Source organism: Morone saxatilis, unplaced genomic scaffold, assembly GCF_004916995.1.
Source record: "Morone saxatilis isolate NCDOM2014 unplaced genomic scaffold, NCSU_SB_2.0 Contig22, whole genome shotgun sequence".
NCBI classification, from domain to species: domain Eukaryota; kingdom Metazoa; phylum Chordata; class Actinopteri; family Moronidae; genus Morone; species Morone saxatilis.
In genome coordinates this window covers 18,276,362-18,291,409 of record NW_023339785.1, presented here as the reverse complement: position 1 = coordinate 18,291,409, position 15,048 = coordinate 18,276,362, and the positions used below count along the sequence as shown (strand labels likewise).

The 15,048-nt window shown below is 42.9% G+C and overlaps 1 protein-coding gene across 15 annotated transcripts in view; it reads left to right on the top strand.

The window, feature by feature from the left end:
- ankhd1 (ankyrin repeat and KH domain containing 1) overlaps positions 1-15,048 on the top strand; it is a 26,781-nt gene that overhangs the window by 5,848 nt on the left and 5,885 nt on the right. For 4 of the 15 annotated variants that reach the window (XM_035669078.1, XM_035669073.1, XM_035669076.1 and 1 more), the window contains exons 3-30: positions 4,896-5,052; positions 5,267-5,429; positions 5,627-5,774; positions 5,865-6,098; positions 6,233-6,327; positions 7,047-7,208; positions 7,903-7,984; positions 8,241-8,432; positions 8,556-8,665; positions 8,882-8,969; positions 9,351-9,478; positions 9,579-9,722; positions 9,848-9,950; positions 10,111-10,373; positions 10,533-10,820; positions 10,921-11,338; positions 11,438-11,577; positions 11,686-11,797; positions 11,931-12,076; positions 12,177-12,319; positions 12,760-12,973; positions 13,094-13,269; positions 13,543-13,705; positions 13,799-13,894; positions 14,004-14,120; positions 14,239-14,407; positions 14,516-14,715; positions 14,818-15,023. In XM_035669078.1, coding sequence (XP_035524971.1) covers positions 4,896-5,052; positions 5,267-5,429; positions 5,627-5,774; positions 5,865-6,098; positions 6,233-6,327; positions 7,047-7,208; positions 7,903-7,984; positions 8,241-8,432; positions 8,556-8,665; positions 8,882-8,969; positions 9,351-9,478; positions 9,579-9,722; positions 9,848-9,950; positions 10,111-10,373; positions 10,533-10,820; positions 10,921-11,338; positions 11,438-11,577; positions 11,686-11,797; positions 11,931-12,076; positions 12,177-12,319; positions 12,760-12,973; positions 13,094-13,269; positions 13,543-13,705; positions 13,799-13,894; positions 14,004-14,120; positions 14,239-14,407; positions 14,516-14,715; positions 14,818-15,023 — 4,657 coding nt within the window. The remainder of the gene's footprint in view (positions 1-4,895; positions 5,053-5,266; positions 5,430-5,626; positions 5,775-5,864; positions 6,099-6,232; positions 6,328-7,046; positions 7,209-7,902; positions 7,985-8,240; positions 8,433-8,555; positions 8,666-8,881; positions 8,970-9,350; positions 9,479-9,578; positions 9,723-9,847; positions 9,951-10,110; positions 10,374-10,532; positions 10,821-10,920; positions 11,339-11,437; positions 11,578-11,685; positions 11,798-11,930; positions 12,077-12,176; positions 12,320-12,759; positions 12,974-13,093; positions 13,270-13,542; positions 13,706-13,798; positions 13,895-14,003; positions 14,121-14,238; positions 14,408-14,515; positions 14,716-14,817; positions 15,024-15,048) is intronic. The other 11 variants (XM_035669086.1, XM_035669080.1, XM_035669085.1 and 8 more) reach the window with 8 other exon arrangements.

The window sequence follows — 15,048 nt, the reverse complement described above, 5'->3', positions numbered from 1 at the left end:
ATCGAATGCCCCTTTAACAAAGTCAGAGGTGTTAATTAGAATTATATGTTTTAGCATTGACGTCTAAGTTAGTGGTGATAAAGTGGCCACTGAGTGTATATAACACAGTACATTAGTGTTTTAGTATATAAGGAATAATTTTTCTTTAGATTTATGGACAGTATTAAACCATAACATGTAAATCAAAGGATAGATCAACTATTTGGTTGTTGTGCACTTTTAGACTAACATTAGAATTATTTTTCAGACAGCCTAAAAACGATTAAAACAATCTTTCAGATCGCTGAACATGGGGATGTCTGCCTTGCCTGATTTTTGGGTAACTTTAGCTGCAATCCATTGGTCTTGTTGCATTTGCGAATTGCCAGGTGCGCATAGGTGTAAAAAATGGGCTTTTCTCTGTAATAATCACAGTAATAACCCGACTTTCATCACAGTTTATGTTCCCTGCTGAACTTCTCCATTTGCCCCTATGTTGCCATAGATGAGAGGCAGTGTTTTTGGGAAAAGAGATAAGAAAAGTGTGACAGAAATCATCAAGTTCAACATTTTGATGCACATGCCCATAACCTGTTGGTATATAGTCTATATGATCTACTCTAGGGCACGAGGATGCTCGTACACGCCATGAGCATTAAAGAAAGCAGCAGAACATATTAACAGTTGTCGGTTGTGCTACAAAGGTGTGTGTGTGTGTGTGTGTGTGTGTGTGTGTGTGTGTGTGAGAAGAAGGAGAGGACGACTTGCCAGTTACCAGTTTCAAAAAAGGTTTAAAAACTGAAAAAATGTATTCAACAAGTTTAAAAACATTGAAAAAGGCATTTTTATCTGGCCTCAAGGGTACAAACAATACTCTGTGGGAGTATCATTGAATGTAAACAAAACTGTTTACAGTAATTATTCCAAAGAGTACTTCTAGAGCTAAAACCCTTACATTATCTGTTTGAGGATCCCTTGTTGCTCCATGTTGGGAAATGAAATCTTGTGGGCATGCTGCCATGATGCATTCTCTTGTAGAAAGGTCAGTTTATCACAATGTCAGCCTAAGATTAAAAAAGATATAATTTCTACCTTGTGTTATATCTTGGTAGTCAGAGGTTACTCCCCTGTTAAACCCTAATTTTTACTAATCTAACCTGGATTAATTGTCCCAAAACACCATCAAACCCCAGTATTCTCAACTTTTAAGTTACTCTTCTCAGGCTACAATGACCAGACACCATGCAGCAGAGACACTTACATTTACAATGCAGGGCCTGTTTATTTATATAAGACCTTGCAAACGTCTAAGCACTGTACTTTGTTGGATCCAAATTCATTAAGCTACATTTAAACAACAATTTAAGGGAAAAGAAAATACTGTAAAATACAGCAGTATAAATCTTAACAAGTTCAAAACAGTCGAACATACAAAAATGGGTGGGTTCAGTGCAGTTATGGTCCGGTAATAAATGGTCCCAAAAGTAGATAATAAACTAAAAGTCATGTTGACAAAAATAGTTAATCAAAAGCAAAGTAAAAAGAGAGTTTTTGTACTGTAATTGAACTGTAGAGTCTATAGTTAAAGGTATAAAAGTGTGGCCAATGCATTATCTGGTTGTTAGTTTACATATTTATTCAGTAAAAAGTAGTTGAGAGGTATTCTGGTCTTTAACTAGGGGATGTGTTTCCTTGACTGGCATCAAAACAGAAGGTAAACAGGGCCTTTGGACTATTTCCTGTACACATTTTACATCTGTGTTGAAAGTAACTACTGATTATAATAAACACAAGAAACTTGAGTAATTAATTAGCCATATGACCCTTCTTTTTTAAGTAAAGTATTTGTGTGGGAAAGGAAACCATCTTAATCAAGGACTGCCCTATTTTGCTCCGGTTTAAGTAGCTGTCAGGTAAATGTATTAAAAGCTACAAACAAACAAAATAAGTTTTATTTTGGGACAATGATAACCCAATTTACAGCTGTCAGTCACTTTTGAATTGTTGCAGTGTGCTGTTTTATTTGTCGGAAAGGTCATGAAGTGACCTGGATGTAAAGTGGTGGTTTCTAAAGACAAATAGCTAGTTTCTATAGAGGAAAAAGGACAAAAAAGGCAACATACTCCATAATTTCACCTCTCCTTTATGTGTACCTAATACAGTGTTTGACCCATGTGAAGACAACCACCGTGTTAGCCTAGTTGTTCACCTTAATTGTGCTACAATATGCATGTAAATGTCATAATATTAGTGCTGCCTGATTAGTATGAATGCCAGCTGTATGTCGTGGACAAGCATTTGATATATACACCTACTGTGGCAGTTTAATTTAGCACAACTAGATAGAAGTTCATGTTGTCTGTGTAAACATCAGTCAGAGTTTTGGTGGGAGCCTTAAAGGAACAGGTGCTTATGGGTAAACACAACTAACATCCATGAATCCAGACTGCTGCAATAGCTCATGCCAGGTCTAACCCCAAGGACACTTTATGTGGCCATTTAAAAAAACAAAAAACAAAGAAAGCATAAAAACCAGGAAAAATATGCAAGTCATCTTTATTCCTGCCTAGTGAGCCATTGGCTACACCAGAAAATTAGTGTATAGATTGACAAGTGGATTCAAAAATGTAATTATAACTGATGGAAACTGCTTTTTGTTGAGAAATTCAATGAGGTTTAATGTTGACTTGCTTGCAGTTTTGCGTTGGCTGTTCTCAAACATTGGCTGAAATTTTAATTAGCAACTTGGATAAAAATGTTTATTCAGATTGCATAGTGTGTTGGTGGTACAGTGGGTGTAGGCAGCTCAGTGGCTAGCCAGTAACTTCTTTTAGTTGAAACACAACAAAAATATCTGCTAGAACTCCACAGCCTTGACCTCAGTGAAAGCTCAATGTCCACTTTGCTCATGTAAGAAAGTGTTGAGTCTAAATAGGTTATTGAGTTATTTTTGTGTGAGAAGTGCGATTCATAGCTGTAGAAAAAGCTATTCTTCCAAAAAAGGGGTGGAAAAAATGATCACCCTCAGTTTTTTATTTGTTTTCATCTGAGGTATCTACAGTGTGTCTAACTCACATGTATGAACTGTTTTGCTTCAGTGAACATCATGCATGTTCTGAGATAAACGTGATACAGTAAAACATTAATGATCAGCTTCCCTCGACCTCTTGTTTCCCTCTGCCTCAGGGACCATTGCGAAATCCTTGTCTGAGAACCGTGCTAAGTTTAGCTCGACTCACAGGCCTAGTGGTCAAAACACAGGAGGACCCACAAGCAGGCTTGGAAATTAGCACCCACCATTGCAGGTGATTTTGTGCAGTGGCCTACCACCCACCATGATGGCTAAATAAAAGTACCGTCACAGAGTCATTTGTGACGTTCCTCAGCGCATATTAGTCACTCAAACTTCAAAAAGGAGACAGAAAAATAATGTGACGTTGCATTGCAGGGGTTAGGAGATTTGCAGAGAAATCTTAGTAGAAGGAGACGTAGGCCAAGAGAAGGAGAAAGGTCACATTTTTTTAATAAGCAGAGAATAACCGATAATGGGGCAGTCCTGTGATTAGTTAGTTTACAAGGAAACAAGCCAGGCAATGTTCAGTATGTCGTCAACATGCTTTGGATGCCAATAAGACATCTAATAGTTTCATTATTGGCACATAAAACCCAAAATTGGAAGCTATAAAAGACAATGAATTGTCCAAATGCAACATCTAGATGGGAAAGACAGTAGGGAAAATCAGTGCAGTGGACGTTTAATCTGCCCAACTCGTCAAATGTTTGTCAGTGTGTGTGTATGTATGAGAGGGAGAGAATGTCAGTATTAATTAGTTTAAATATTTACATTTTTAGAAATAAAAAAAAGCCTATTGCCTGAGTATTGTATATCTTATTTTGATTGGTAAAAAAAAAATGTAGTGGCTGGTAGATTTTGGAATCCACCAGCCACAGTGGCAGGTGGACAAAAAAAGCTCATTTCCAACCCTGACACAAGGACTGGAGCTCACTTCTGCCTGGCTAATTGTGGGGTTGAGGTTGAGGCTGAAAAGTTCAAAGCCAACACTTTTCTTTCTTTTCTCTTGGCTCCCCTTGCTTCGTTTTTACACGTTCCCTTAAAACGTACACTACCACACTCAGCACAAACACTTGAGTGGTTTTATTGGTTGGGAAATAGTCCTTGTTCTACCTTCTGAAAAATATCTTTCAATATGGGTCATTAGCGAAAAAGCTGTGTTTTTTTTGTTGTTGTTTTTTTTGGTTCCTCTTGCTTGCTCTTCCCTCTCGTTCCTCTCTTTGGTTTTTCTTCTCTTTCATGACAAACACAAATACACAAACACATTTTTCTCTCCTATGGCATTTTGTTTTTCTCCCAGCTGTGCTTTTCTCTGTTGCTGACCAATGTCTCCAGTTTCTGTTTCTCTCACATTCACTGCCTCTTACCCATCTATAATTCACATAGGATGAGACCTTTTTTTCTTCTACCATTAACAGCCTGAACCTATGTCTACTAGCCTATATCACTAACATTACCTCCCTCACTGTATTCATTCTGGTCACAGATCTGTTCTTACCTAGACATTCCCATAGTAACCCAGCGGACATTGTTTTGTACCATCTGACCCAGTCATTGGCAAAATTATAGGATTTAAGAATCATAGATGGTGTATTGAAAGTAGTGAAAAAAAATATATGAAGCTGTATTAACAAATGCTTGTGTGTGTTTTCTGTGTCTTTGTGTGATTTTTTTTTTTTTTTTCTTTCCTTTTTTGTTTTTCTTTTTCCTCTTTGTGTATGCTGCTACTAACCCTGGATTGGATTGGCTGGACTGGACTTGCTTCTTCATCTGGTCTGGTGTGGTTGTGCTCCCCTGTGGTTTGCCTTGCCCTATGCACCTCTGCCCTTTTGGTGTTCGGCAGGCATCGGTAAACTGTCCACTGCCGATGGTAAAGCTTTTGCAGACCCTGAGGTGCTCCGCCGACTGACGTCATCTGTGAGTTGCGCCCTGGACGAAGCTGCGGCAGCCCTGACTCGTATGAGAGCTGAAAACACACTCAATGCCGGCCAAGCCGACAAGTATGTATCTCGCCCATACTGACACTGGCATATGTCAGTTTATCTTGTACACAGAGTTTCATTAAAGTTATAAATGAGTTGATATACCCTGTTAAGAGCAATCTGAGCTGTCTATACAGTACAGTTTGCATATGTCTACATGTTCCTTGGAAGTGATTTTGAAATTGTGAGGCGTTTATTTGTTCACCTGTCACAGTGGCAGTAATTGTAGCAGTCTGGTTATTTTCAGCCGTAGTTTAGCAGAGGCGTGCTCAGATGGGGATGTCAACGCTGTGCGCAAATTGCTGGATGAGGGACGGAGCGTCAACGAACACACAGAGGAAGGAGAGAGCCTGCTGTGCCTCGCCTGCTCGGCTGGCTACTATGAACTTGCACAGGTATGTGAAAGGTTGGAGTGGGATGTGATCTAGCGTAATTGTGATTTACATGTTTGTGTAGGATCTGCACACTGAACTAACCTGTCTGCAAAGATTAGAATAGAATAATGATGGTATCACTAGTGGATTGTCGTGGGAGGATTTGCCAGTGGTGACAGGTATGCGTCTATCCTTAACATTTCATCGTTCATCTTTAGGTTTTGTTGGCCATGCACGCCAATGTGGAGGACCGAGGCATCAAGGGAGACATAACGCCACTTATGGCTGCTGCCAGCGGAGGTTATGTGGACATTGTCAAACTGCTTCTAGTCCACGGGGCAGATGTTAATGCACAATCCTCCACAGGTAAAACCTCTCGTTATTTCTCTACAATTATGATTATTTCCCTTTCTCTCTGTGTTGTTCAGTCAGATTAACCCCTCCACTTTCTTCCAGGCAACACAGCTCTGACGTACGCGTGTGCTGGTGGCTTCGTCGATGTGGTGAAGGTGCTGCTGAAAGAGGGTGCTAACATTGAGGACCACAACGAGAACGGACACACACCTCTAATGGAGGCGGCCAGTGCTGGCCACGTGGAAGTGGCCAGGGTACTTTTGGAGTATGGCGCCGGAATCAACACACACTCCAATGAGTTCAAGGAGAGTGCTCTCACACTCGCGTGCTACAAAGGTCAGAACTCAATAATATTATCTGTCCTGTTGATTACCTTAGTTACCACATTGCTGTTAACATGGTCTTTACTACTACTTTGTTAACAGTAATAAAAGGTTTTAGAAAAATGGATATTTGTTTGTCCTCTGCAGGTCACTTGGATATGGTGCGTTTTCTGTTGGAGGCTGGCGCAGACCAGGAACATAAAACAGATGAGATGCACACAGCACTAATGGAGGCGTGCATGGTGAGCATCTGACCCAAACCTAAATAACTAAATATTTTCTTCTCAGAGTCAGTTCACACTGCCACTTTTGTATTTGATTGTATTTTTGTTTCAGACGGGTAAAACGTTTGTTTTACTAAAATTTACAAACAAAAATGTAGTTTTGCAATGACAACTTCTTTCCATCTTTCAACACTTCCAAGCATTTTGACAGAGCTCTCAGCAGAGTACAGAGTCAGCACTTGTGTAGCTAAGTGGGGGAAAAGACTTGTTTCAGTAAATATGAAAAGCACAGGCTGTTAACGCTTATGTCCCATGATCACAGTTTCAACCATCTCACCAGTGCTAGTTGTCTAGTGTTTTTTCTTGTCTTGGCTAGTCCACTCAAATAATTAGTGAAGGGATGTGCCTGATTTTCAAAAAGATAAATGAATCAAATAATGTTTGGAAAGTAGTTAGATTATGTTCATATTTCTATTATCTTTGGTGGACATTAATGATAACAGTATTTTGAATGTAGCAACACAATAAGACAAAATCTGAAAACAAAATATAGATTCATTAATGAGTAATTTCTTTGTAATTGTATAATTGAATTATAGCACCCTGTTGTGAAGTGAATTGTGAAGAACCCTGAGGTTCTCAGACTCATGCAGCTTGACTGTATATTAGCTTATTTGAAAAGTGATCACATATATTTATTCAGGTGCTTATCTCTACATTCTCTGTGTGTCTCGCTGTCCCAGGACGGCCATGTGGAGGTGGCACGGCTGCTGTTGGACAGCGGTGCGCAGGTCAACATGCCAGCTGACTCTTTCGAGTCACCCCTTACCCTTGCAGCCTGTGGAGGACACGTGGAGCTGGCAGCCTTGCTCATAGAGAGAGGAGCCAACTTGGAGGAGGTGTGTAAAGAGACACATGTCTAAATACCAGCACACATTTGGGAAAGACCATAAAATGCAGGAGATGGTGCCAATCACAGTTGTATCTCTGGAGCTGTCTGTATGTGTGATTTATATAGCTGAAGACCAATCTTTAATTTCACAGAGACTGCAGTTGAGAATAGCCTTCAACTTGTTGAGTCATGCTGCCGTGTTACTGTTGGGATACATTGTACTGAATACTGTACCAACCAGAGACTTGAAATGTAGATAGAAAGTTTACAGTTTAGATAAGAACGTGTTTCCGAAATGGGAATTTAATTTGGACATTTATGAAACCTACTACACAGTTTATCTTCAACAAAATGCAAGCTGGAGCAAGCAAGAAAAACAAAACATTATTTGGTCAGAATCATTGCTGTTAAAGCTTAATAAAAATAAAAAAAACACTCAGCTGAGGTAGCAGACTAGGTAGATCACAAGATGCAAGAAGTAACATTGCTTTAGGTTTTTGTGGTCTCTCTTCTACCCCCACACATTTTATGTAAAGATGTCGACTACGTTGCAACTGTCAAACGACTAGCCGGTTGAAAGTTTCCATCCTCACTGAGAATACACAAAAGACTAGCTGAGGTCTACATCACTGAGTAATCTTGCAGTGAGTCATTCTTGCCCCTATGTTTTCTTATTTGCTGATGCTTCTGTTTGTGTCCAGGTCAATGATGAGGGTTACACCCCTCTGATGGAGGCAGCTAGAGAAGGCCATGAGGAGATGGTAGCACTGCTGCTGGCTCAAGGTAAGCAAACTTTGCTCCTGCATTTGGGAAATGTAAACTTGATGTCAAATGCCATTCCAGTGAATAGTAAACACTTGTCAGACCTCTCTGTGTATTCATCTGCTTTAGTAGAAGAAAAATAATTGAATAATAATATTAAGTTTAATATGATACTAGCATGATTGGTTTTTTGATTTTTTTAAATGATGCATGTTTTTTGTACTTTATGAAAACAAATCAGTCACAAATCACTTACTGTTGTTGTACTGTTGTCCAGGTGCTAACATCAATGCCCAGACAGAGGAGACTCAGGAGACGGCTTTAACTCTAGCATGCTGCGGAGGCTTCTTGGAAGTGGCCGACTTTCTCATCAAGGCAGGCGCTGACATTGAATTGGGCTGCTCCACACCACTAATGGAGGCTGCACAGGAAGGCCATCTGGAGTTGGTGAAATACCTGCTGGCTGCAGGTAAGCAAGGGGAAATAAGCTCTGAAGCTACATATCTAGAAAAACAGAGTATGCTTAGCTGCATTTTCAACTGTATTGGTTATACCTCTGTGCTTACAATCCTCTTTTGTTTTTGTCATTCAGGGGCAAACGTTCATGCCACCACAGCAACGGGTGACACAGCATTGACGTACGCGTGTGAGAACGGACACACTGATGTGGCAGATGTGCTGCTGCAGGCTGGAGCCAACTTGGTACGCCATACTCTTAAATCCTCTTTGCCACTTATGTTGCCAGAACAGATGTGTAATGAAGTCATAGTTAATCAATTGAATTCAACACAGTCCATTTTCTGAAGCGAGGCTTTGCAGCATTTTATGTTTGAGTTTTCCAGGCATATATAACTCTTTTGTTTAACTTCTGCATTAAACTAAGCTTTAACAAACACATCTTCATCCTCTGTCTTTCAGGAACACGAGTCTGAAGGGGGGCGGACGCCCTTGATGAAGGCAGCAAGGGCGGGACATCTCTGTACAGTGCAGTTCCTTATCAGCAAAGGTGAATTATTGACCAGCTGTTCAAATTAACCACATTAGATTTACTTTTTTATATATATATATAATTATTTGTTTTTGCTTAAATCCACAAAAAGGTTGCTTTCCAAATTTCCTGTTTCCCTTAAGTTGTTTTTGTTTGTGTATGGAAACATTGTCAGGGGAAATATGTGATGCAATTCAATAATTCAGGTAGTTGAGGAAATAATTGGTAATTTAGTACAGGTAAATAAGTAATGAGATAATTATATGATGAGCTCAGAAGATGAAAAAAATATTTGAAAATGTGAACGGAAGATGCTTCATCCTGGAAGATTTACACTGGACGTTTACTATGACTCATATCTCATACAGTGAGTTCATGTGTTACTCTTTTCTTGTCCAGGTGCTAATGTGAACAGAGCTACTGCCAACAATGATCACACAGTGGTGTCTCTGGCCTGTGCCGGAGGACATCTGGCAGTGGTGGAGCTGCTGCTGGCACATGGGGCGGATCCTACGCACAGACTCAAAGTAATACACACACTCTAGATATAGATTAGCATATTTATGCATGTCCATATGTGTGTACAAATAACATATCACTGAAACCATGCATTTTTTCTCTTTGTAGGATGGTTCAACCATGTTGATAGAAGCTGCTAAGGGTGGCCACACAAATGTGGTTTCCTACCTGTTGGACTACCCCAACAACATCCTGTCTGTCCCAGCCCCTGACCTCTCCCAGCTCACTCCCCCCTCGCAAGATGCCTCTCAGGTAAATACAGCAATAAATCAGACTTTGTATTCATCATCTTCTGGGGAATAGATTTATTTTTAGTAAGAGGCAGGTCTAGAAGTTGTTTGTGATTACTTAAACTAATATGTTCTCTGCCATAACAGGTTCCTCGTGTCCCATTCCAAGCTCTCGCCATGGTAGTGCCCCCTCAGGAGCCCGACCGTGCCCCATCAAACATCGCAACGCCCCCTCCCGTCTCCAGCAAAGGTAATCAGTGCTACAGGTCCTGTCACCCAATGAATCTACTCACAAGATGGATCGACATGCTTCACTAAGGCATTTAGCTGTTATGTTCCCAGTTTTATGCTATTTTATTGTGAACCCATCCTAATCGTCAGTTTCTTGAAACTCTTTCGTTCAAATTCAGGCGTGTCCAAACAGAGACAGGCAGCCCTTCAGCCCGGTGTCCCCAGCTCAGTTAGCCGGGGGCCTGAAGCAGAGCCTCTGCCACCCTTCCACTTGTGCCAGCCTCTAGAGTGCATTGTGGAGGAGACAGAGGGAAAGTTGAACGAGCTGGGCCAGAGAATCAGCGCTATCGAGAAGGCCCAGCTTCAGTCACTAGAGCTCATTCAGGGGGAGCCGCTCACCAAAGACAAGATTGAGGAGCTGAAGAAGAGCAGAGAGGAGCAGGTACAGTCCATCATCCACTTAGGATCTCATTGTGAATTGTCAGCCTTTTAAGTAAGGTGGATATTACCTTAAAAGCAAATTCACACTTAAATTTTAGTTTGCATGCATAGTACCGTATCAGAAGTTAGTCAAATGAGGATGTGGCCATTGTCCACTTAGGTGCAGAAGAAGAAGAAAATCTTAAAGGAGCTGCAGAAGGTGGAGCGCCAGCTGCAGCTGAAAACACAGCAACAGTTCACCAAAGAGTACATGGAGGCGAAGGGTTTAAAGGAGGAGCAGGAGGCCGGACAGAGCCAGGGCCCAGGCCCGGGCCCTGGAAGTACGACATCTGTTCCAGGGCCCCTTTCCACCACGCCTGGTGCCCTAGTACACACCAGCTCTGATACGGATGAAGAGGCCAACAAAGATGGGGATCAAGAGGAGCTGCAAGGAGAGGAAGGGGAAGAGGTGAAACTGTCATTTCATTTTTTGAACTTTAGAATGATGTTAGTTCTGACTTGAACACAGTTTATTGACTCTAGAGACTTATTTTCTGTACATTTTCTAGGAAGAGGAAGACGACGATGAAGAGGAGGGTTCGGAGGAAGAGGGAGATGGAGAAGAGGACGATTACCCCAAGCTTCCTCAGGTGGGCACAATCCTCTACAGGGATGGGCCACAGCCGCCACAGCAGCCTCCCTTGCCCCCTTCGCCACAGGCCCAACCCCAGCCTCCTCCTCCGCCTCTTCAGGCTGCCTTCGTCCCTATCCAACCCCTGCCAGACTACAACCCTGCAGACTACCCGGGAAGCACCAGCCCAGAGCTGCAGAGGGTACTGGTGGGGCAGCAGATGCTGGGCCAACCGCAGCAGGGTCAACAGTTGGCTGGGTTGGGCCCAGGAATGATACCTCAGCAGGCCCCAGATGGGCTCATGGTAGCTACACCTGCACAGACGCTCACAGACACGCTGGATGACATCATGGCAGGTAAGTGCATTTCTTTTCTTCTACTCTGATTGGATGTAAGTGTGTACTGACTCCCTAATCTTATGTTTGTATAACTTCCTTCTTTCTTCTCTATTGCAGCTGTGAGCAGCCGTGTGCCCATGCTGAACACTACAACCTCACCCACACCCCTGTCCCAGCCACCCACACAGATGCCCGCAAACATCGCTTCGCCCCCTTCAGTCCTGCCCCTCTATCCCTCTGTTGACATAGATGCACATGTAAGACACAGTGGCAGTTTGACATAACAGAAATCTTAGAACTGGCAATGTCAGTAAGTGTATGCACAAAGTTCTCTACCCTGTTAAGAGATGTTGTTTTCCGCACAGACGGAGAGTAACCATGACACAGCGCTGACGCTGGCGTGTGCAGGAGGACACGAGGAGCTTGTATCTGTCCTCATTGCACGGGGAGCCAACATTGAGCACCGGGACAAAAAAGGTATGAAAATGTGCTGATGAAATGGGCATAGGACAAGTACTTCTAATGGTATTAGGAAAAATAGAGAAGCAATACCTGAATTTTAATTCACAGTAGGTGTTTGATATATTAAGTAACAACATTTTCTCTGCAGGTTTTACTCCTCTGATCCTGGCTGCCACTGCTGGCCACGTAGGAGTGGTGGAAGTGCTCCTGGACAAAGGGGGTGACATTGAGGCTCAGTCAGAGAGAACCAAAGACACGCCCCTCTCCTTGGCTTGCTCCGGGGGACGCCAGGAGGTAAACATTGTGATTCAGGTTACCTTTGCAATAGTAACATTCCTGTTCAATGTTATCCTGCCTCTAACTATGTTGTGTAACTGTCACTTGTGTCATTCAGGTGGTTGAGTTGCTGCTGCTTCGGGGAGCCAATAAGGAACACCGCAATGTTTCCGACTACACGCCTCTTAGCCTGGCTGCTTCTGGGGGTTACGTCAACATCATCAAGATACTCCTCAATGCTGGAGCTGAAATTAACTCCAGGTGAGATACAAGAACCTCAGTATTCACTTTGGGCCCCTTAGTGTGAGTGAGTGTCCACCCATATTAGTTTCAATATCTCCTTTTATATGAATCTGACAATGTTTTAGTTCCTAAAGTGAATGAGGTAATACTTTCAAGATACTTCCATTTTTTTAAAACCTCACTGTGCCAAACAAATACAACATCCCAGTAATATGTGCCTTTGGGTTCTAGCCACACCCAAAAGTAATAGTAATAAATGAGGAGTTAGGAAACAGTAAATCAGTAACTTCAAAACCAGCAGCAGCTGCTCTTTTATAAGTGCTGCTCTGCAAAAGTGAAAATACATTTTAAGTTTCTAAATTGCAGTAAAGTGTTATCTTCTAAAACCAAGTCAAATTCTCTATGTTGTCCCATGTTATGCTTCTTAGTGTACATTAAACAATTAAATGTCTCACCAGGACTGGCAGCAAGCTTGGAATCTCTCCTCTGATGCTGGCAGCAATGAATGGTCATGTACCGGCAGTGAAGCTGTTGCTAGACATGGGCTCGGACATCAACGCCCAGATTGAGACCAACAGAAACACAGCTCTGACCCTAGCCTGCTTCCAGGGGCGGGCTGAGGTCGTCAGTCTGCTACTAGATCGCAAGGCTAATGTAGAGCATCGTGCTAAGGTGAGGAGTCTGGATCCCGTTCACCAAGACTTAAACTCAGTTGTAAATATTGCAAACCTGCACTGGCAGAACCCACGATGCAGCTGGCTACTTAACTAAGTTACTTCTCACTTCATGCAGACCGGCCTTACTCCTCTGATGGAGGCAGCCTCAGGAGGTTATGCGGAGGTGGGCCGAGTGCTGCTGGACAAAGGCGCCGATGTCAACGCTCCGCCTGTTCCCTCATCCCGAGACACTGCCCTTACCATTGCTGCCGACAAAGGCCACTACAAATTTTGTGAGCTGCTTATCAACAGGTGAGTGCTCTTGGTTGTTCTGTACAGAACCATGCTGAGTTTTCTTATTATTAGATAATTGTAGTCACTTGTGTTGTTGAATGAATGAGCTGTTAATTGCAACTTCTGATGGTGTGCACATTGTGCTTTCTTTTACATCATGTTTTACACCTTGGATGCTGGTATAAAGGCATACTTTGGTGATTTGAATCAGGCATCGCCCATAGATTTAGAATGTTGCCTGTTGCCAATGTATAAGCGTTGCCTTTGTGTGACCCTTTCCTGTCATTGCAGGGGTGCCCATATCGACGTACGAAACAAGAAGGGGAACACTCCTCTTTGGCTGGCGGCAAACGGCGGTCATTTTGACGTGGTCCAGCTCTTGGTGCATGCCAGTGCTGATGTGGATGCAGCGGACAACCGCAAGATTACCCCACTCATGGCTGCTTTTCGCAAGGTGCAAAGTTTACCAGAACATTAATTGTTGTTTGTCATTGGCTGTCATGCCACACAAGCCTCTGGTTACTAACCCTTTTATCAAAAATTTTAGGGTCATGTGAAGGTGGTGCAGTATCTTGTAAAGGAGGTCAACCAATTCCCATCAGATATCGAGTGCATGAGATATATCGCCACCATCGCTGACAAGGTATGTATGGATTTCCCTTCTCTGTCATTGGTCTGCTACATCTATTGCACTAGAAAAAACGGACGAAGATGTTAGCAAAGTTGTAAGTCCAACTTTTGGTTTCCTGCAGGAGTTGTTGAAGAAGTGCCACCAGTGCATGGAGACCATTGTCAAAGCCAAAGACCAGCAGGCAGCTGAGGCCAACAAGAATGCTAGCATTCTTCTCAAGGAGCTAGACTTGGAGAAGGTAATGTCAGACCCTGTGGCTGTGCTTTGGGAGGTTATTCTAGGTATTCTGGATGTACACTGGATGAGGTCACACGTCTCTCAACGTTTTTTAAATTACTCTGTGTTGTGTGTTACAGTCCAGAGAAGAGAGCAAGAAGCAGGCCCTGGCTGCTAAACGTGAGAAGCGTAAGGAGAAGCGCAAGAAGAAGAAGGAGGAGCAGAAGAGGAAGCAGGAGGAAGAGGAGGGGCAGAAAACCAAGGAGGATTTCTCCGAGATGCAGGAGCAGAAGGACGATTCAGCTGATGGTAACTTTCTTTGACTTTTTTGCTACAAGTTAAGAGACTGCAGAATTGTACTAGAATTAAGGGGTTGGTATCCGTTCCTGTCTAAATTTTACCCATTCCCTCCCTCAGAAACAGAGGTTCCTATTGAGCCTCCGAGTGCAACCACCACCACCACCATTGGTATATCTGCCACCTCCACCACTTTCACTACAGCTTTTGGTAAGAAGCGAGCAAGTGTGGCCACTACCCCGAGTACCAATCGCAAGAACAAAAAGAACAAGACCAAGGACTCTTCGCCCAACGAACCCATTATATTACAGGATCCGCAGGTGAGCCTAGCATCTGTTATCAATGGTATTGTTGTAATCATTTGCTTTGTAGATTTGATTATCCAGACTAAAAACACCTGTGTGTGTGTGTCTCCCCTCTAGGTTGCACTAGCACAGCACAAGGCTGACAAGAACAAGATCCACGGTGAGCCACGGGGTGGGGGTGGGGGAGTGACAGGTGGCAACAGCGATTCTGACCCCTTGGATAGCACCGACTGTGCCAGTGAGAGCAGCAGCAGCGGGGGCAAGAGTCAGGAGCTCAACTACCTCCCTGACCTCACCTCCTCCGCCTCCTCCTCCTCCTCCTCTTCTTCCTCCTCCTCTTCCTCAGCC